Genomic DNA, 21479 nt, shown 5'->3' on the forward strand with positions numbered 1-21479 from the left:
GCCAGGGCAACACGGTTGGTGACCGGGCGGGGACATGTAGTTGACGGTTGGCAACTCGGGGGGCGGGGGGTAAACATGAACGGAAACGGTTAAACTGTTACGCACTCCAAGCAGCGAGCTGGATGTCGACGGCTCTATGAAGGTTCGTGGCCACTTAGACTCAAAAAGCAGTTGTGGGTAATATGCTTCGGGGGTTGAACTGATTCCTGCTGGCTGTACGGCAAGCAGGAGGCGGCTTGGCGGGATGTGGGAGTTGCGAACGGGGAACTAGGGTGAGGGTTTAGTGGAGTACGACATGGGGTCCAGCTCATATCGGGTAAGATCACTTAGGATTTGCCAACATGTCTAACTCACCCAACTAATTCATCTTAACTACCGCTAACCAACAAATCCAACAACTCACGGACCGTCGACCGTTGACTGATATATCTATAACCGATAATGTAAGGGTTTTATTATATTCTGTTACCTGCGGTTGCTTTCGGTTACAGGCGCTCCACGTCGCCGTGATGCGGCGGCATGCGGGTGTGGTTTCGGAGCTTCTGGCCGCGGGCTGCTCCGCCGTGACTCGTAACGCCCGCGGCTGGGTGCCCATGATGGAGGCGATTGAGCTGGGTGACCGGGAGCTGGCGTTACAGCTTGCAACAGCCGAGGTGGAGCAGGTGGGGGCGGGGGGTGAGGGGGGAAAGGGCCCGGGCTGTGTGGGGGGGGCTATGCCTTCAGCTGGAATTTGTTAGCATCGCAGATAAAAATATTATAAATTCTGTAAAATGTCTTTTGAATGTTTCGTTTTGCGAGCATGAAATAGTAAATGCATGCCGGGTTTTTTTAATCACTGTTGATTTTTGGTGGTAGCCATTTGTATGACGAAAAAGAAAATGCTACAGCTACAGCTGGGAGCACGGGTGCAAGTCCTGTTAAATACCGAACCTCTTACCTTTTCTCCCTTCGCTATGCCGATGGACGCTGGGAATTTGCTTTTCCTTCTTTTCATCGCCATACGTCATTTTGAGTGAGGGCAGTGAGCACGCTCCCTCAACAGATGCCTTGGTATGCATATCGCGGCTCAGTTCGAATATATAATATGATGTAATGTAAAGTATTATGATATATTGTACTTTATTATTTTATATTTTATATTTTATATTTATATGAAATATTCATCTTAAACATAGTTCACCGGCTAATTCTAACTTGTCGCTGTACTACGGACCTCGCTTCGGTTACCAGTTATTCGTGCAACTCTTCATGTTCGCTATTTTCCTTCATCGCAGCTCCGAGTAACATTAAAAAACCACACAAGTATAATTATTAAACACAAAAAAATGAAGATCCTCAGCGCGCATTTCCGCCCGCAGACACGCGCAGATTTCCGCCTCGCCTGATTTCCCTGCACCCGCATTCCACCCTCACGCTCCTCCTCACGTTCGGCTGTTCTTTCCGCCCGTTGGTTCGCAGATGCGCGCCCGCGTCAAGTCCAAGAAGGCCGCAGTCCTGGCGCTCCTGCGGTCCGAGCTGCCCGACTTCTCCCTCCAGCTGAAATGGGAGCTGGGCAGCTCTATGCCCGGAGTGGGGGCGCTGGTGCGGAGGTACGCCCCGAGTGATACCTACACGCTGTGGAAGAAGGTGGGTTGTGTGTATATATGTATGTATATATGTATGTATGTATATATGTATGTATGTGTATATGTATGTATGTATGTATGTATGTATGTGTGTGTATGTGTGTGTATGTGTGTATATGTGTGTGTATGTATGTATGTATGTATGTATGTATGTATGTATGTATGTGTGTGTATGTGTGTATCGTAGACGCCATGTGGCCCCCAGGGCTCCTCGTCCTTCCTGCATCTCATGATGACACTAACTCTCCCCACCCCCACCCCCGCACACACCACACACCACATAACCCCCTCACCTCCCTCGCCTCCGTCGCCGCCTTCGCACCCGTTATCTGCCTCATAACCCGCAACCCCCCCCCCGCCCTCACCCCCTCCAGGGGGGCCTTATCCGGGTGGATGGCAGCTTAATGGGACTCGATTACCCCGGTGATATGAGCGATAACAACGACGGTGACGACAACCGCAATCGCGGTAATGGCGGCAGCAGCCGTAGTAGTAGCGGTGGTGGCGGCGGCGGCGGCGGCGGCGGCGGCGGTGGGCTGGCTCCTAGCTGGAAGCGGGGGCACTTCTCCCTGCTGTACGACGCTACGGGAGATAAGGCCCGGGCGCTGCTAGTCAACCATGTCAAGAAAACGTACCTGGATATGAAGGGTAAGGGGGAGCGGGCGGTGGCGGTGTGGTGGGTTGGGGGGGGGAGGGCGGAAGTGCGGGTGGGTTGGGGGTGGTGGTGGTGGTGGGTGGGTGGATTAGGCTGGGGAGGGCGCCGGAATATGCTTGTTTTGCTGTGAGCGGACGGACCTGTGCTACGCGGAGCTCTGGGGTTTGCAACCCAGGAATATTACCCCACCATCACCACCACCAGCAGCAGCTACATGCGCACGAACACACACAAATTCGAAACACGTGTGTATCTTTTTATCCCTTGCTTGCCCCCCCCCCACCACTCAGTCGCGCGTTCTAGTTTTTGGGGGGGTTGGGAGGAGCACTTGCATACCGGCAGCCTTTCAGTATCAGCAATGCAGCTTTCTCTCCTGGCCAGCAACTTTACGCCACTTTTACGTCAGCACATTTTTTTCTCGCCGCCTTCACTACTTTTTCTACACCTACTAGTTTACGGTTTGGCTATACTATTCAGCCTTTTTTTCTGGCGGCTTAGGTAGGTAGGACTTCCAACTTCTACGTCAATTCTTCATCCCGAGGTTACAGTCGTCATCCCGAGGTTACAGTCGTCACAGTCGCCACGGACGCCTTTCGGTCAGTTCTTTCGGTTGCTACTATCTTGCCCTGGCAGCAGCTTCAATCGCGTGTGGTTCGTCTTTCCCCCCCCCACCTTCCAAATCGCCCCGGGGCCCCCTCCTGTTCCCCCCTACTCGTCCGCGTCCCCCCGACTAGGCGCTCGCAAGCAGATGGGTGGTGGTGGTGGTGGCAGTGGCAATGACGAGGGAAGTTGGAGTGGTGGTGGTGGTGGAGGAGGTGGTGGTGGTGGTGATGGGGACCCGGACTCCCCGACCGCGCTGGAGACGGAAGTGGACGTATTGCTGTCTTCGGAGGTCCTACAGAGGAAGAAGGTGAGGGTATGTATGTATGTATGTATGTATGTATGTATGTATGTATGTATGTATGTATGTATGTATGTATGTATGTATGACTTAGATTACACTGTGGGCCGCGAGAGCCGGGGGCCGAAGCCGAAACACAGCGCAAGGGTCGGGAGCACACAGCACAAGTCGGTTAGTATGTATGTATGTATGTTTTCGGGTACCCTAATCCCGACCTGTGCGATTTGTGCGTGTGTCTGTGCCTTTTGGCCGAGCCCGACAGAGCCCCAAACCTTTTCCTTTCCATTCTTGGTCCTCTTTTTTCTTCACGTAAAACCAACCAGCCAACCAACCACCAACCTCCAACTGCCATGCAGTTGCGTTCCGTGGATTTCCGGTTCAAGCCCGTGTCCGGCTGGCTGACCAAGGAGGTCTGGGAGAAGGTGGAGGGGTGGAACTGCAGACTGTACGAGGCGGCGGGTAGGTGGGGTGTGTTTCTTGTACGGCGAAAGGCGCACGTGGAGGGGTTCTTGTGTTTTTAGGGACCTGGGTGTGCACGTGCATATGTACGTGCATGTGCTTTTAGTTCCTCAACCCCTAAAGGCGATGGTGTTTTTAGTTCATCATCCCCTAAAGGGGATGAACCAATTTATTGCCAGGGTTGTCAGGGTCGACGTCACAGGGCAGGGTTCCCCTTGCGGTGGAGGCGGGCGGGGAAGTGTGTTTTACGCGTGTGTGTTTTTAACGGCTAACGGAAAACGGCGGCTTACTGAGCAGTTCGCTGTCGTCGAGGGTGAACTGGTCACAACACGCGAAATCGCGTCGCGTCGCAGGTCGCTTGGTGGCGGTGTCGTACTACAAGATGCCGTACGGCCTCACGCCCGACATGTCGTACGATGACTATTTGGCAGCTACTTTTGAGCCTGACCCCGTTGTCGAGTCCCCGGTGAATCCCTTAAGTACCAAGGTACGACATACCGCTGGATTTCCGTACATCGATATTCCCTCCTGAGCATGCTTAGACGTGCCGTACAATTTTTACACAGACCTCAAAAGTGCGCTCTCTCCTATAGCCTCCCGCCTCCCGCGCGCCTGCATCAAAGGCCCACGCTTCATCCGGCTCCCGGCATTTTTGGGGGTGTGGGGGTTCCAGGTTTTCTTGTACTGTGTGCTTTAAAAGTACTAAATACTTTTCCGACAAAGCAGAAGCCACTTACAAAAGCCGTACATTGCCACATAAGATTGAGCGTACGACAGCTTCCCCGTTATGTTTCTCCTTTTCGTCACAAAAAAATGCCAAACCGCTTTGCGTTCGCTATTTCTTGAGGACATTTTAATTAGTTTCCGAAAGCCTAAACCCCGTAATGACTCTTTCGCCTAACACACGCTCGCTAACACACACACACACATACACACACACACACACACGCAAGCAGCGGGGAGGCAGCAACCCGGCTAAGGCGGCCGCCAAGCTGGCGGTGGCGGCGAAGCACCAGCGAATTGCAGCAGCTGCGGCGGCAGCCAAGGACGAGAAAGCGGCGCGGGTCGCGAAAGCCGCGGCGGCGCGCGCGGCGGCGAGTGGGCTGCGTGCTCTGGCGCCGGCGCCGCCGTCGGCAACCGCCGCCACTCGAGGAAAACGTGACGCTGAGGAGGGAGGAGGGGAGGACGTCGACGTCGACGCCGAGTTAGCGGAGCACGACGACGACGGCGACGACGACGGCGACGACGGCGGCGTCATCGGCGGCATCTTTTCCGGCAAGGAGAGCGGCAGCGGCGGGGCTCAAGGGAAAGGCCGTACAAAAGTACGGAACGCAGTACCTTCCGCCGGACTGGTGCCGGCGGATGATGAAAAGGGCCAAGGGCGGCGCGCCGAGGCTGACGCTGTACTGCAGAAACACGTGGTGGTGGCTAAAGCGGAGGCGGCGGCGCCGCCGCCGCCGCGAGCACTCTCCCTGGAGGGCGAAGCGCCGGCAGAAGGAGAGAACGAAGAGGAGGCCGACGGCGGGGGGGACGATGAGGAGGACAAGGGGTTGGATGGAGGTGTTGAACAAGATCTAGCTGAGTTAGATCTTACAGCTTTGGCGGCTCGTGTGGCGGCGGAGGCGGAGGCAGACGCGCGACGCAGGAGGTCTAAAGACGGCTCGGAGGCGGACGACGACGCCGCTGACGGCGGAGGCGTTTCCGCCGCCGCCGCCGCCGCTGATGGCGAGGACTCGTCGTTTGCGGCGGGTACGGTAGTCAGCGAACGGGATGCTTCGTTGGAAGCGGGATCGAGGACAGATGCGGCGGCGGCGGCGGCAGGTCCTTCATCAACGGCGGCGGCGGCGGCAGTGGCGGGCAGCTCGAAGAAGGGAGGAGGGTGGCGGAGCTGGATCTTTGAACGGAAGACAGCGGGGCCTTCCGCCGCCGCCGCCGCCGCCGCCGTCGGTGGTCGTGCGAAGAGTGCCGCCCCTGCCGCCGCAACTGCTGGCGGCGGCAACAGCACCCGCGCATCTGCTACGGCTAAGAAGTCAAGGAAGTTCACCGGTCGTTGCTGGATGGCAGAATCCTTTCCTCTGAGCCTCAAGCAGGTGTGCGCGTATGTATGTATGTATGTATGTATGTATGTATGTATGTATGTATGTATGTATGTATGTATGTATGTATGTATGTATGTATGTATGTATGTATGTATGTATGTATGTATGTATGTATGTATGTGTGTATGTGTATATGTGTACGTGTACGAGCAGGCAGGGTGAATGAATGGAGGGATGTTCAATTCTAGGCCTACGTACCATCGCCGTTGTTCGTACTCATGCCGTACTATTTATGCCCTTCCATTGCGTTAACATTACACTTTCGCGTTAACATAGCAACCGCATTACACACGACGTTATTGTGGCGATGGGACAATGACCCCTCCGGGCGGTGTGGTGCTGTCCTGAGAGATCCCGATCTCCCCTCCCCCCCACACACCCGGGTGTTGTACACTCGTGTCGGAACTCCTCCGAGACCTTCAGCTACTGCCGCTCCTGGAGGTCGTGGGTACGGCAAACAAAGCGTTTGCCAAAGTGGCGCGTTTTATGGAAAAGTACGGCGATCTGGATATGTTCCCTGTCAAGGTACGGCGTTGGGTAATGAAAGGATGGAGGGGCGGGGGGAGTTGGCGGGAATATGTATACACAGGAAATGGGCGGGTGGGGAGAACAAAACACACACACACCATATATATATATATATATATATATATATACACATACACACACACGCGCGCGCATGTGCACCGCGCATGCACGTGTTGGGGCCCGGGGAAGACACTTTTCCCCCGAGTACGGCGACCTCTTGCCAGTCTAAGGGAAATCAGGGTGGTTGGTTATATACCAGAGCAGGCTGTTGTTCGCCGTTATTGCGGACGCTGTCCGCGGCGAGTGTGTGTGCTGGGTGTCGTGCAGTAAATTTCTAAGGGCTGCATACTGTTGACAGTTGTTGACAGTTAACGGTTGTTAACGCGTCGCGCCATACACATACAAGCACAGCACCCACCCCACCGTCTGCCAAGTGTATCCCCAACTCCCGGCGGGGGTGCAACACACATACACACACACACTCTCCTTCCCTCCCTCCCCCCCGCCCTCCCCCCTCCCCCACTACCACCCGGCGGGCCCGCAGGTTCAGGTGCCTCTCATCCTGACGGTCTACATGCTGCTCAGCTTCAAGAAGTTTCGGTTGATTGGGGAGGGACCGGGCAGGGAGCCCGCGCCCCCCGACGACTTCTTCCGACTCCCCCCCGGATATGTTGAGGTTCGTGTGAGGTAGCCGTTTCTTTTTCTGAGGGCTGTTTTTAGGAAGCGGGGTCGGGGTCGGCCTCACGAGGCGGCTGGTGGTTTAGAGGGATAGGAACTAGAAAAACTAGGCAAAACAGGGGGAAAAAATAGGGAGTTGAGGCTTTTTTACGGTTGAGGATGGGGTATGGTTGTCGTCATGGGAGTGAGTCGGGACGTGGTTAGATGGGTGCGTTGATGGGTGTGTTTTAATGATCTTAATAGCCTGCTGCCTGGGTGTGTATGTCCTGCCCGGGTGATTACGTTGCTTAGTCAGGCAACCAGCCTTAAACCCCCAGGCACATAGCGGTGTATCTATCCAAGCACCCTTACAAAAATATGTTTGCACCCCACGAAACAAATTCATACACGTATTAAAAACCCGCTTAAACCGGTTTTTATTCCCTCCCTAATGCGATATGGGGCTTGTGGGGCATGCTTGCGGTCCTGTCGTACAGGAGGAGCTATCGGAGAAGGGTTCACCTTCCGGTCGCCAACCTCCCACCACTTTTCGAAGACGGCACGGTGGCGAAGGCACCCGGGGGAGCCCGGCGGCGGCGGCGGCGGCTGCGACGACGACGACGACGACGACGACGACAGCAACAGCGGCGGCGGCGGATCCCGAAAGTGGTCGTCAGGGTAACCGGATGGAGAGGAGCAACAACGGCGACAAAGGCAGTGGCAGCAGCGGCGTTTGAGAGCGTGAGTGAATACACATTAGCTACGTTGACAAAGCATTGGAAAGGCGGCTGACGGCTGGGGCCCCGCCCAAAAATGTGACACCACATGAGCCAAGAGCGATAATGACAAAATATTTATGAGGGTTGAGGAGTTGCTGTTGCTGTTCGCACCACCATCATCCTTACCATCATAATAGTAATAATAATGAGCTTGTGAGACGGGGGACGTGCAGGCTGGGTACATGCTGCCGAGTAGGCTTGATAGGACCTGATAGGACGTGAATGGTTCCGGAGCTCTCATCCACGTGGATGGTATGCGCATGTTCGTATAGGCAGGTGCGGGTGCAGGGAATGAATAATGGAGTGAAGGTAAAATTGCTTTTGTTCGTGATATGTCCGTTTGTTTATGTTTATGGGTACTACGGTCTTTGTTGGTGCAAATGATGGATGTGATCAATGTTCCACATCATGTGTTCACATCACCCACATCACCCGGGCCATCTCGCACCGATAGCCCGGGTGTCAAGGAGCCCTGTGCTCCTGGTGGGTGAAGATAGGACCCTAGAGCAGCAGGCCAATAAATAGACGTCTCATGGTAGCATCGTCAGATTGTTTTTGGCTGACGGTGTTGCTGCGGCACGTGGAAATGACTTTGAAGGCGTGATAGGTAAAGCTTGAAGAGTTGTGGAGTTGTGGGAACGGCACGTCTTCTGGGCAGCTGGCGGACAGGGTTACCGATTTGGCAACGACGGATATTGTTGCTTCATAGAACCACAGAGCTGCTGTCCGGCAACCGTTGCATTTCCGGCAATAGCGTCTCTGTTGCTTTTGTACCACACAGCCCAGATGGACCCAGAGGCACGTGAGAAAGTATCGCACAGGTTTCTCCCTGGACAGCAGAGTACTGCTGGTTTCGGTGCCAGTACCCTAGTCGGTCTAGCTTCAGTACAAGCAAAAGGAGAATATACCTATGGTGCAAATCCTGGCTGTGCGCTGTCACGAACGAAGCCTTGTTAACAAAGTTACAGCAGCAGCAAACTTCGTACAGTAAAACCGAGGCATGGGCCTTGGCGGCCGCAGCAAAGCTGGGCCAGCGCCAGCGCAGCGCAGAGAGGAAAGGAAATGACCAACACACGCATCCCCGTACGCCCTCTCTCTCTCTCATAAATCGCGCACCACCCGGTCATAAGATTTACTATAGATGCAACGTATCAACAGATCCCCGACATCCAGGGGCGGAATGTCTGCCTCTGGGAGATCACACCCTTATCAACATGGCGGGACAGAAGGCTACATTTGCAATTGCAGTCTTTCACCAGTCTGTAACTGAACATGATCGCGTGCAGACATGAAAACACCATATACCGAGATACCGATAAATATGCAAGTCAAAGTCAAAAACTTGCCGGTACAACTCTCGGTCCCGCCGAAACAACAAAAACCCTGTTAGGTTCATAATAAAACCAACCTGCTGACAACCAGCACCATCCAGCATGCGTGCGTGACGAGGAAAATATTAAGACCAGCGAACGTTCCCCGCTATCAAAAGAAACCCCGACTGGGGGCCAGCACCGCTGCGGTTGCTTTGTGCTTGACTGCCTGCGTGGCTAATCGCTAAAATGCCTTGCCTTGCCTATCCCCGCGAGTAGCTAGTAGCTCAATGCCTGAACAGCGGGCCCCCCGCTACAAACTCGCGCTCCTTCCTGAAAAGTGCGAATGACCCGGAAACATGCCTAACATCTATACAAGTTCCCTTTACCCTCTCCCCACTCTCGTCATCTCATTCCTGACCCTCCTCTTTTTGAAGCCACGTAATGCAGTATCGGGGGGCGAATAACCGAGCGCCACCGTGCGTTCTCCCCTTTGGTCTCTCAACCTGCGGGCTCCTGCTTCCCCCCCCCCCAAAGACCGTCTCTCCCCGCGGCCCACTGCCGGTTCAGAAACCCTGAAGCACGAACTCGCCTCTCCAACCGTCCACAGCTTTTCACCCCAACCCTCCTTCTAGTCTTTCAAGAAGGCCATGTTAGACCCCCAGCATCGCCACACACGGCTACCACTTAATTTAACAACACGCACCCCCCTGGGCCCCCCCACCTCTCCCCAGGGCAGTAGGTCGTGGTGGCATGACGGTCAACAAGACAACCTATTCAATTTAATATACTCAACAGTCAGCAACCGTCGCGACAACGAAAGATTTCCTAATCTTACACTGTCCGACTGGAGGTGGAAAGTTCCAATCGAGCCACCGTGGTTGCGGTAACTCACCATACGTTTGGGGGGAGAGGCGGCGGGGGGCGCCAAGGTAGGGGTGTGTGAGGGGGGGGATAAGAAACGCCCCTGGGAAAGGGAGGAGGCATCAAGGAAATCTCTATGTGGCGACGTTCAGGCCCCGGAAAGACGCTGTCTGCTGCGCAAAGGACATCAGTCGGGACGGGCGACCAACGTCCATAGACGCAGTAAGATGTCTCTGGGTCCTCTCCCAGCTTCCGACACCATTAAGGAGCTTGGTGGATGCCTCGTACCTGCACGACCCATACATTCATACATACAAAACATTCATACATATGCATGCATACATACATACATACATACATACATTCATGCATGCATACATTCAAATCCGCCTGCCGGCTCCTCGGGTGTTTGAGGAGTGATGAAATGGGAGGTGGCCCCCCATCATATGGACGGTGTAGGACGTGATAATATCAACTTGCGAGCTGACCAGGAACTAAGTTGATGCGCCGTTGATCCGCTAGATTTGGTTGGATGCTGGTGGTGAGTTGCCGAACCCAACGAATACATTCTGAAGTCGGATGGGGTGACGGATTAGGGTGCCCCTCTAGCAGGGGAGAGCAGGGACTGCCCCGGGAAAGGGGGCCGCTGGCGAAGTTAACCACCCTGTAACAACATACATACATACATACATACATACATACATACATACATACATACATACACGTATACACGCACGCTTATGTCACCGTGCAGAGCGGCAGGAGAAGCAAAGAAACATCTGTCATGTCAGAATGGCTGCAAAGGGTTATGTGCGTTCATATGTCGTCAGAGCACATTCGGTAACCCCCCTTTCCGAGGTCTTTTCCTCCCCTGCCGCGTTCCGTACCTGCCCTAAGCTCTCCTAACCGCCCCTGCCGGTTCAAATACACAATTACCTGAACCTCAGAGTTTGCCACGACCCCCAAAATCAATGCCCGTCCCCGCTCCGTGTGGAAGCAGTCGCGTTCGAGGTTGAATTGCATTTGGGTTTTGTAGACTTGCTCGCTCTTCCTTTCCCCCTTCACGGTTTCAGTTCCTTTCCTCCCCCCCCCGCTAATCTGCGCACTCACTCTTTGTAGCCCATGACTCGCTGCTTGGAGAAGATATCCAGCTGGGCGCCCAAGGGCCCCACGGCGGTCAGTGGACGAGGCTTCTCCGGCCCGGTAGGGGGGCCCCCGATGCCGCTTGCCCCCCATGTGTTGCTGCCGACACTGCCGTACAGGTTTGCCTCCTCCGGACTGACAGCCCACATACTGGTACTTCCCGGCTCCATCGTGGGCAGATACCTGTACGCCACAAAAACACCAAAACATCTCATGAAAAGATGACGCTTGAAGAGGAGATTTGACGTTCCAAAAGGAAAAGGGAATCAGGGATGAAAGGAAGTAAGAGAGCAGCAGGCAGTCGCTCCGCGTCGTGTATCAACGTTGGGCGGGGCAGGCCCTGCCTTGCAGCGGCAACACACCTGTACTTAGACCCGATGAGTTTTATGCGGGAGGCTCCCGGCGTCTCCCGTACTGCCAGTTGTGGTCCAGGCGCGACATCCCCTTGCTTGAGGTGAGGGGGGTGCCATTCAAATTGCGAGTCCGGCACATCCGGGGCATCCACAATATGGTGGTCTGCGGCACGAAGGGAGTAAAGGCACATTTTCATGGTCGTATTGGATAATCCGGGCCTGTCTCGGCCTTAGATGGTCAACCAGTAAGCAGTATACGACCCTTGTGCAGTCAGAAAATAGAGAAGAAGGTTAAGCACAGCATTTTGTGAGATTTTTCGCTTTTATGTAACAAATATATCTTGGTGGCGTTTATGCTCGTGGGGCGTAGCTACACTGCCCAGGTGAAGCTTTCAAACCTTGAAGCAAAACGTCCAACTCACCTCGCCCTGTCCAGTAAACGACTTTCTTGGTCCTATACAAGCTGCCTCCAGTGGATCGAAGGCCGGCCGACGCCGCCCCGCTGGTGCTTGGGCCATCGCCACCAGCACCAGGAATCTTGGCTAGCGATGGACGTTCATCATAAACATGTGTATGCACGCTGCCAATTAGTCGGGCTCCCGGTCCAGCAGGTACACGGGCTGGCATAGGCCTGCAAATGCCGCGCTCATACAATGAGTTTTTGCACCAATGCAATAAAGGACGCATAGTTTGGTAGGTGCCAAGTTGTCAAAAAGTGCCCTTTCATTCAGAGCTAGAAGTTGATAGCTAGCTGCAAGCACGATTCCAAAGCCAAGCCCACCTTGCCGACTGGGAACGCTGCTGATAGTACAGTGTGAGGGTGCTATTCCTCAAGTCGTTGCTGCACGTTCAGGAAAGGGCGTCCCAGTAAGGCGGCCGCGCATGTCTACAACAAACTCCGTATCCACCTGATCCAAACACTCACCGGTCACCCTCCATTCTCTAAGCTCTAAGTTTAAAAGTTTATGAAGTGCGAGAAAAGAAACTTCGGCAATCCTTGATGAAGCTCCAGATGTGGCAGAGCTTGATCTTTGTATGTTGAACAACTGCGCCTGTTCGAAGCTCAGCTTTTGCAAATATTTGCAACGCGGTGTCAGCGACGGGGTATAAGGGCTCATCCTTACGTAGCATCGAAGGTACGGCGTACGACAAAGGAAGCAACATCCTAAGGCTTCGAGTTTATGAAGCAACTCCAAGCAATACAACTCCATTCAAAATGCCCCCATTTTCGACGTCGAATGCGAATTGGCCAACAGTACGGAACACGTCTACCGGAAACCGGATATGCAAGTATGCGGCGAAGTTGCAATTAGTATGTATGCGGTGAAGCTTTCCAGCAAGTTGAAGGCGCAAGGCTGTCCTTACATAATCATTAGGTCCATAACGATCTAGGTCTTGTTCGGTATCCTGCGGCACCTTTGCACAACGGTACCCTTACCTCGGTTGCGCATGCTCGAATCCGCAAAATGCTGTCACCCAAATTCCTCAGCTCGGATGGCCGTGCATGCTCACGAACCGTTGTTGATCCAACGCCCTGTAGCAGGGGTGGTTTGCAGATACCGGGCACACAAGCTGCACATTCCACCTGGGCCCGCACCTCCTCAAGAGTCGCTGTTAGGGCCAGGTCGCCCTTTCATTCAGAACGTTGCAAAATGATCACGGCTGACACACCTAAAATCCTTATGCGGTGCCAACCGATGTCATGGCGCAGGCTAATCCTTATTAAACCGGGGGCAGAACACTGGTGGAGTGTGCCGCATACGGATGCTTCAGGCAAAGTCCAGGACAGGGATTGGGTACTCAATAAGCCGGATTTCGCGCTAACGAGTATGAAAATTATGAATCCATGGCAGGGAAAATAATTGTTTGTTCTCACGAGACTTGAAACGTATATAGGTACACACGCATTCACTCAGGACAGGTTTGACCCTCTAAGAGAACGGTTTGGTCCAAATTTTCGTTGGGACCCCGGTTCCTGTCCCCCTTTGTGGGTCTATCGACCGTGGTGGTGTGGTGACGGTCTGGATTTGGGCCCGGTGCCACACACCCATGCATAGCCAGCCTTGCACGTGCACGACTGAACCGAGGGCCCGAGGGGTGTAATCATGATTTTTACCCTATTTCACGCAAGGTCTGGTGCTTACAGCTTCGCGGGAGGCGGACATTGTAGGGGATAGTGTGGTCGGAAATATCGCAAAACATAGAGCTGCTTTGTTTTCAGATCCTGCGTAATCTGTGTGTCGTCGGGGTTGCGACTAGATCGGAGTACTTGCAAAGATTCAGCGGTTTGCCCGTTGAAGATGGTCATCCACGGACCAAGCCATGCTGATCAGCACCGGCGGCCGTTGCCTCTTATGTACAATCTTCAAATGATTCTCAGGGCTCCTTGGAGACTCAAGTACCGGCAGCGTTTTCGCCTGGCCAACTTGCATGTAAGTTGGCCAGCTTCTGGGCAAACTGAGTTCTAAGTTATTTTGGGAACAAGCTGGGTGTAAGAAACGAATTGAATATCGAAGAATACAGTTTCAATCGCGCCAAGGTGGGGCCCCAACGGCCTTCAACGTTCAAGCATAGATATGCAAGAACTGGTCACCGATGTCTTCAGCATATTTATCTGGTTTCTTCATCATCGATACGTGATGTATCATGCGTTCCTTGGAAAACAGGAACATTTCGCTGCTTACAGAGAGCAGACCCGTTTCGTACAAGGGCATTTGGTTGTCGCCAGCGCAATGAACAGTGAATTGATCGCTCAATCGTAAATCAATTTTATACTGTATCATGACGGATGTCTAGTGACACAGGCACTGGAAAGTGCAGCGGTGAGGACAGATAACGGTTATCTATACTGCTCCCGCCCCAAACTATAGGTGCTCCACGTTCCCTGAACCCGATTTAGATGTTGGCTTCATGAGAGCAGCACGAGCACATGAGCGGGCGGCCTCCTTCCGCTCTGCTCGCTTTGGCCGCATCACAGCCGCCCGGTGACACGGTAGCGGAGCAAGTGCCACAGCCTTCAAGTAGCAATGGGACTCAGGACACTGCTGGGCAACCTGAGCCGACACCGACCGCAGTGCCAATACCAAAGAAGTCCAGCATATTAAAGACCGCTGACTCGCTAAAGAGCAGCGATGGCTACAAACGCAACATATCGTGGCAGGACCAATATGGCCAATCCCTGACACAAGTAGTGGAGTTTGAACCCAGGTGCGTAGATATGCGGTTAGCAAGTCTAGACGACCATGTTCGACTGCCGAGCCTGAAGCAAGCTTTTTATCCTACGCAGCGAGCATGCGGACAGCGAGTATGACGATTTTGAGGAGCGCGGGTGCTGCATTTTAATGTAGCTATGTTAGCCGGACTAGCCCGGGATTCGGCTGTTGGTCTCCAAGCAGGCGAAAGCCAGGGTCTGGAATCAGATAGCTGAGAGGACAATTGTTCGTGCGGAGGGGTTACCTCTTGGCACATTTGCATCTGACGGGGGCCGTCTGGCGCCACGGCAGCAGAGGTGTGGAGCGGGAGCGGGGGGACGGTTGGCGGGTTGCATGGTGGGCATTGCATACAACGAACTGGGAGCATTCAAAGGGGGGCCACCCCTCAAGAAACACTAATAAGGTGAATTTTGGTTGCAACAAGGCTGTGCGACCTTCCGGCAATGGTCAATCAGCGTGGTCACAGCGTGATCACATGGTGAGCTCAGTAGCTTCCGAGCCGTGCATCACGTGACTGGGGATTTGTGGCCAAGCCAGGGACTATGCCGGGGTGTGACGTGCTGTTGTGTAAGCATCAGCGAACGCATGTCGCGAGCACAGCAGTTAAGCGCGTCATGGCTGTGCACATAAAGGGCTGTGGCTTTCTCGGACCGTTTGGCTTTCCTGAGGCACTTCTCGCATGGACGGGATTATGACTTTTCTGCCAGCATCTGGCATTATTGAAGTGCTCGCTGTATTTTGGGGCCTATACTGCTTCGCAAAGCAGCATGCGCCTCATCGGGACGTGCCACCGCTTCACCACCGTTCGCCACGCGTCGTAATGGGGCTGAGCTCTGCATATATGAGCAGGAAAAGTGGGCGCATGGCAGCGGAGGCGTGGCGGGTTCAGCGCTGCGCAATCATATAAACGGTGCGCCTGTAAGCTGTTACAGCGGATCCCAAAGGATCATCGGTGTATAAACCTCGCCCAACATTGTCGGGGCCGCGCTGTCTTGTTGGGTCACTAGCAATTCACAGCGTTGCGCTCAATTAATGACGGCACGGCCATGCATCCATGGCTATAGCACCCTATTGGACTATTTAACTGCCAGCAGCTTTAACTGTCAAACATTCCTGGCCAGTCATACGAGCGCAAAGCTCCCTGCAAGCCAATTACAGCACCCGGCGGCAAGCGATTACAGCGTCGTCGCACTTAATGGTCTGAATGAACACGACAGACTGCCATCCGCTATCCTTGCTCTACCGTAGCTCGTCCTGCTCGTATGCAGGGGAAGCTCATGGGACGTCCACGCACACACGACCGAATACATAGTGGCTTGCTCACTATGTATGTTATTATGTTTCTTCCGAGGTTCTGCATGAACTACAGGAACGAGACGCTGGTTTTTCCAGTTCGTATACTACCCACAGCCGACCGTCTGAAGGATCAACAAGAGACAACATGGCCACGCAAAGGTCACACGCCGACTGTGCTTCCATCGTACAACAGTCCACACAAGCAAACCTTGCACGACACATCCATCCTCGTAAACGGCCGGATATGTCCAGTCGGAATGCACATATCCCAGCATCTCTCACTGTAACCGCATTCCTGCGGGCCTGTGAAGCGGTCCCAAACCTAAGGACCCAGTTTTGTCCCAGTCCTACTATACCTCCCAGCCCCCAAAATTCCACAGGAGCCCAGGCATGCCGCCAGCATACAATCACTACGGCTGCCCCAGCCCTAGCGCCGCTTTCTCCGTCTCGTAGATGACCATGCGATACAGCTTGATGACAAACGTCTCCGTGTCATTGTCCAGCACGGGGTTCAGCTCCGCATGCAGCATGTTCGGCGCTGTGTGCTGCCCCAGCAGCTTGACCACGTAGTCCACCAGCGTCGGCTCCTGAACGCCTAGCAGCTGCTCCACCTTAGATGACACCCAGCCCTACATATCCACCAGTGAAGACGACCACAAAGAACACCATAGCGAGGGCCAGGGTAAGGAAAAAGGATCGCTTTGCAGCAAAATCACACACTGCTCAGGCTATGCCTAAAATCGCATTCACCATATCGCCATAGCAAGTAAAGAGGCAGTTTGCATACCTTGAACTTTTCACCCATGGCGGCAGCGTTGTAGTGCCCCCACTTGATTGGGTACGAAAAGACCCCCTCCTTGCTGGTGGGAATGGAGTCCATCATAGCCTTCAATGCCGCCTTCGAGTCAATAGGTGGCCGCGCTGCCTGGGCCAACGGTGCCGCAGCCGCTGCAGGTGCGGGGTGCGCCGGCCCAGTCGGCGGTTGTGAGTCCGTTACCGCCAGCATCTCCTCCTCGCTGTAACGAATAGGTTTCTGTGCACAGGCGTGGGGCGCAAACCGCACGTGTCTATGGGGCAATATGCATAAGCAGCAGAAGTCCTGCTCGCAAATGAACGTACAATACAAGGTTGCCAACCTGAGATCGCTTAATCTCCAGTCCCTTTAAAACCATCCGATAGCTCCTATTGAGTCCGAAGATCATCTCATGCCCATGCAGCCCGTTCAGGTAAGGCAGGTAAGGCCCAGTTCCCCGACTCACCAACTGGCGCTTCTGTGTCGTCTCCTCTTCATCTCCAAACATGGCCGCGAGCGCTGCGTTGGTTCGTGCCCGCCCACCCGGGCCAAAGATCACTCTCCCGCTGGTCGCCGCGGCGCCCGCGCCACTTTGCGTTGACGGTGCCGTTGGCCCCACAGCCTGCCCTGCAATCGCGCCACCCATGCTGCCGGTCGTGTGGGGTGGCGACTCCGAGCGCCTTGGGAAGGCGCCTCCCCCCGGTTCGTGGCCGGCCACGTGCACATGCTCCTGTTGGGGGCCGAGCGGCCGCTGCGCCTCCTCGGCTTTGACAGCCGGGGCCTGCTGAGCCGGCGGCGCCACCGGTGGCGGCGCGCGCGCCGCTGCCAGCATGGCCTGGTAAATGGGGTCATTCGTGTCGACCTCCGGCTCAGCTTTTGGCTCCACTTTGGGTTCCACTATGGGCTCCACAGGCGGCTGCTGGGGCTGCGGCGGCTGGTGTTGTGGAGCTGATTGCGGTGCCGGCTGTGATGACGGCGGAGGGTGTGCGTCATAGACGACGCTGCCTGCGGGCCCGGGTGTTCCCTCGTGGGCGCTGGTCTCACCGGCCGCAGCGGCCGCCCGCTTGGCGCGGCGCTCCGCCTCGCGCGCCTCACGCTGGCGGTCTATTTCATCCTCCTCCTCCTCGGCCAGCCGCCTCTTCCGGCGCTCCACGGATTTCCGGCTGTGTAGGGCGGCATACGGGACATGCAAAGCGCGTGAGGGGGTCGGTGTACAGGCTGAGCAACAAGTCGCTGTCCACGGCTCGCGCTAGAAGTAGATGGGCTGATCCGTTAGGTGGCGCTATTCGTTGCTAGGCATCGCCCAAGGCCGCCTCACCCTTCCGCAGTCACAATTTGTATTTCGCAGTCCCACAGGATCTTCTTTTTCACGGCACATATCATCGACGCATCATTATACAGAAAACCTTCCAAGACTTCCTTTCATTTCCTAAAGCACTTTGAACCCTCGACACACATTCGCGAGGCGCAGCGATGACACCTGCCGAAATCGGAAGTGCCCAAGCGTTGCGCGGCTGCCTCCGCCACCGCGACAAACCCATCTCCCCGGGCTTCACATGATCACTCACGTGCCAAAGTAAGGTCTTCGCTCCCACATCTCCCGTTCATCATCGCTCTCGTACTTCTCCCGATCCTCGCGAACTGCACGGCGCCATTCGGCCTCAGCCTGTGTGCGGCGTTCACGCTCGCGATCCCGTAGCATGGCGCGCTCCCTGCGAGCCCGGCGGTGGCAAATCCGCACCCACGCGCCGCATGCATGCGACAGGGGCCCATCCACCCGCACACGCCGGGAGGGGCAGGGAGGAGAGCAAATGGGTCAACGCGGTGCGATAGCGCAAGCAGAAAAGCGATGAAGAGGGAGGCCAAAGGGTCCCCTTCACGCAAGAAACACCGATTAAGCGCGAGAAGATGATGAGCAGAGCCTCCCGAACCAAAGCGTCCAGCCTTGTAGCCTCCTTCGAGAGATACGCACACATAGACATCGGCACTTAGAACGGATTCACAGACACACGCACACAGACTAGAAGGATGTCCTTAGAACGAACTGACAGCGACAGCGGCAATACCAGCGCAGATACCACAGCACGTGCCATGCTACGCTCCTGACAAACACACACACACACGCACGAAGGCAGGACTGCACAAATCGACAACATAGCAAATAAAAGGTTTTTACACGGTACTCAAGACGAGCCTGGATAAATACAATAAACCAGGTTACCAGATATGCTGCAAAGACAATCGTACCACCACTGGAGAACGGCAGGCAGGCCTTATGAGCGCATAGACTTATATCGCTGAATTTGGCATCTCCCTGCGTCGTACCGTAACCATAGCTGAGCCCATGCGCTGCACTGGCCCCCGTTCCTCAAGAAACGGATGAGAAGAAGAAGAAAACATAGGACAAGTTCAAGGCATGCTGTGCTCGTGTCGCAGTTAGTCAAGTGCACGGCAAAAGGAAAAGCAGCATCAGATTATTAGCATTAGCATTAGGCGAGTGCAATAGTTGGGGGGGTTTAAAGTGGGTGGACGTGCGGGTGACAAGGAGTGCATGTTCGCGTCCGTGCTACTTGGGTTTTGCGGCAACCGGTGTCACGAGCACCAGTTGCCGCCGGACTTCCCCCATTGAGCCCCTCATGCCCCATTTTAATAACCCTACTCCCAGCACACATCCCTCTCCCTACGGACCCGATACACCCTCCGTCTGCCGCCACCGCCAAGTGCAGGGTAAGCCACGCACGAGGGGAAACGCCGGGGCTGACCTGGCAAGGCAGCCAGGTCGCAACACTACGTATTATGACCCTCCCTTACCTCCTGCAAACGCCTTCACATAGCGCGCAAAAGGGATTATACGAGGAAGAGGCAACGTGCTGATGGTGCTATGTTGATGGTTGCGTTGCTTGGGATGAGCCCGCACCCCGCCGTGACAAGCACCGCCGCCACGCCTGCGGTGTGCGGGTGTGTTGGGGCTGCAGGCAAGCCGCCGCTGTCGCACATGTGGGCTGCACGGAAGCCTCTGCTGCTGCGTGCCTTGATTGCTGCTGGACCGGTCTCCCATGGTTCGCTGCTAAAGCCCCACCGCCCCACAAAAAGACTCCGGACGCGCCCCCCAAAGACATCTTGGACCTTAGTAACGCCCAGCGAAACCCACGGGACGCTGCGCCGGGCTGAAAAGGCTGTCTGTTCCTAGTTAATCAGCCCTCTATCCAAAAGAAATCCTCAACAATTCTGTGTTTTAACAAGGCGCGAGATTATTCGCCCAGGTCGTCTGGTAAATGGATGCGGATGGCGATACAAGTGGGCAATCAAGGATCAATTATTATTAGGTTTGCACTTTCCCCCCAAACTGGCCCACTGGCCCTTGCCCACACCTCGACGTACCTCTCGTATCGCTCCCATTCCCGCAGTTTGGCATCGTACTTCGCGTCCAGCTCCCGCCTTTTGTCCTCCTCCTTACGCCGCTCTGCATCAGCCTCACGCGCCCACTCTCGCTCCCGCTCTCGCAGCTGCGCAGGGAGGCATTAATGTTAGGAAGGAAAAGCGAATTTCGTAAACTGCTCCTGGTCTCAGCCTACTCATTTCAAACACGCGGGTGTGGAACCGGGCACTTAGGGTGATCCTTGTGGCGGCTCTTTTATGCGTGCCGTTGCGAAGGCCAGTGTCGCTAATCACTTGGGACGCAAGACAGGCCAGCACGGGCGCTCCACAAACCCTCGCGCCCCGCCCTCGTGAGTGAGGCAAAAATTTGTCTCCAAAGGAGCAAATGTCCAGCGATGCTGAGGTAACCTCGCAAGTAAAACCAAAAGCCGAAGTAACCTCGCAAGTCAGCAGAATTGCGTATGCACTACTCGCATTCAGTTCTAATTGCGGAAGATGCCCTTGCACACTTACTTCCCGCTCTCGCTCCTTCGTCTCACGTTCCCTAGCGTCCTTTTCCCGGTCCTGCTGCTGCAACGAGGATGACAGCTTGCCGCTGGCTCCTGCGGATCCTAGCTGCGCGAGGAAATCGCTGGCTGCCTGCGCGGCCCCGGGAACGCCGCTAATGGGTACTGGTGGAGGCGGTGGCAAGGGGCCACGGGACTCCTCGCGCTCCGACACGACTGACATGATGACCTCCAACACACGGTTGTCCGCCGCTGCATCTTCGTCCTCGTCTGTGCCCTCTGCGGCGGGCTTATCGCTGTCGCCTTCCTTCGTCCCCTCGCTGCCCTCCGGGACAGCGGCGCCCTCGGCAGCTGCTTTGGCTTGCGCCGCCTTCGCCTTCTTCTCGGCTTTTTCGGCAGTCTTCTGCTGCTCATACTGCTCCGTGTATTTCTGTGTGGCCGCGTTGCATTTGAGCAGGAGCTCCTGTCCATCAAGTTTAAGGCCGTTCAGCAGCCGCATGGCCCGCAGCACTCCCTCCGCGTCTTCAAACTCACAAAACCCAAAGCCTTTGGGCTGCTTTGTGTCGGGGTCCATCTGCCGTTTCCACGACTTCACACGCCCACACGCGTCCAAAAGCGTCCGCACCACTGAGTCAGGCACAGACGAGGCTATCTTGCCGACGTACACGGTCGTGCTCTTCTCCGCGATCGACGGAGGCACATAGACTGCAGTCCAGAACAGGCAAATTAATACCAATTTGAGTCAATTGCAGGAACATTATGATGCTCAAGGATGACGCACCTGATTTTGCGAGAGTGCTGGTCCCCAACGTGGGGCGCGGCGCCATCGGTGGTGTGGCTTGCACAGGTGGGCGCATCTGCGGCATCCCCATGCCAAGAGGCATTCCGCCCATGCCCATCCCTCCCATATGACCTGGTGGC

General features: G+C 55.2%; 5 protein-coding genes across 5 annotated transcripts; 2 read left to right on the top strand and 3 right to left on the bottom strand.

Moving 5' to 3' along the window:
* Positions 1-136: 136 nt before the first annotated feature.
* On the top strand, positions 137-6958 carry VOLCADRAFT_93717 (uncharacterized protein; the record flags this gene model as incomplete). Its single annotated transcript, XM_002952907.1, has 11 exons — positions 137-142; positions 492-662; positions 1459-1626; positions 2000-2014; positions 2456-2525; positions 3015-3190; positions 3538-3640; positions 3994-4127; positions 4597-5730; positions 6181-6264; positions 6812-6958. 11 exons carry the CDS (start codon positions 137-139, stop codon positions 6956-6958), a joined length of 2208 nt encoding a protein of 735 aa, XP_002952953.1.
* Positions 6959-10615: 3657 nt separating this feature from the next.
* VOLCADRAFT_105757 (uncharacterized protein) lies at positions 10616-12433 on the bottom strand (the record flags this gene model as incomplete). The annotated part of the gene is made up of 6 exons (XM_002952996.1): positions 12299-12433; positions 12155-12214; positions 11796-12004; positions 11383-11536; positions 10988-11203; positions 10616-10673 (listed from the first exon to the last, which is right to left on the bottom strand). Exons 1-6 carry the CDS (start codon positions 12310-12312, stop codon positions 10616-10618), a joined length of 711 nt encoding a protein of 236 aa, XP_002953042.1. The 5' UTR covers positions 12313-12433.
* A 1240-nt stretch (positions 12434-13673) lies between these two features.
* On the top strand, positions 13674-15833 carry VOLCADRAFT_105758 (uncharacterized protein; the record flags this gene model as incomplete). Its single annotated transcript, XM_002952908.1, has 3 exons — positions 13674-13805; positions 14351-14580; positions 15650-15833. 3 exons carry the CDS (start codon positions 13674-13676, stop codon positions 15831-15833), a joined length of 546 nt encoding a protein of 181 aa, XP_002952954.1.
* A 458-nt stretch (positions 15834-16291) lies between these two features.
* Positions 16292-16887, bottom strand: VOLCADRAFT_63199 (uncharacterized protein; the record flags this gene model as incomplete). Its single annotated transcript, XM_002952997.1, has 2 exons — positions 16292-16510; positions 16669-16887. 2 exons carry the CDS (start codon positions 16885-16887, stop codon positions 16292-16294), a joined length of 438 nt encoding a protein of 145 aa, XP_002953043.1.
* Positions 16888-20973: 4086 nt separating this feature from the next.
* Positions 20974-21252, bottom strand: VOLCADRAFT_63082 (uncharacterized protein; the record flags this gene model as incomplete). The annotated part of the gene is made up of 1 exon (XM_002952998.1): positions 20974-21252. A coding segment is annotated over one exon (279 nt), but the record flags the coding sequence as incomplete, so codon positions are not given.
* Positions 21253-21479: the final 227 nt, after the last annotated feature.

The sequence above is a fragment of the Volvox carteri genome, assembly GCF_000143455.1.
Source record: "Volvox carteri f. nagariensis unplaced genomic scaffold VOLCAscaffold_33, whole genome shotgun sequence".
Lineage (NCBI taxonomy): Eukaryota > Viridiplantae > Chlorophyta > Chlorophyceae > Chlamydomonadales > Volvocaceae > Volvox > Volvox carteri.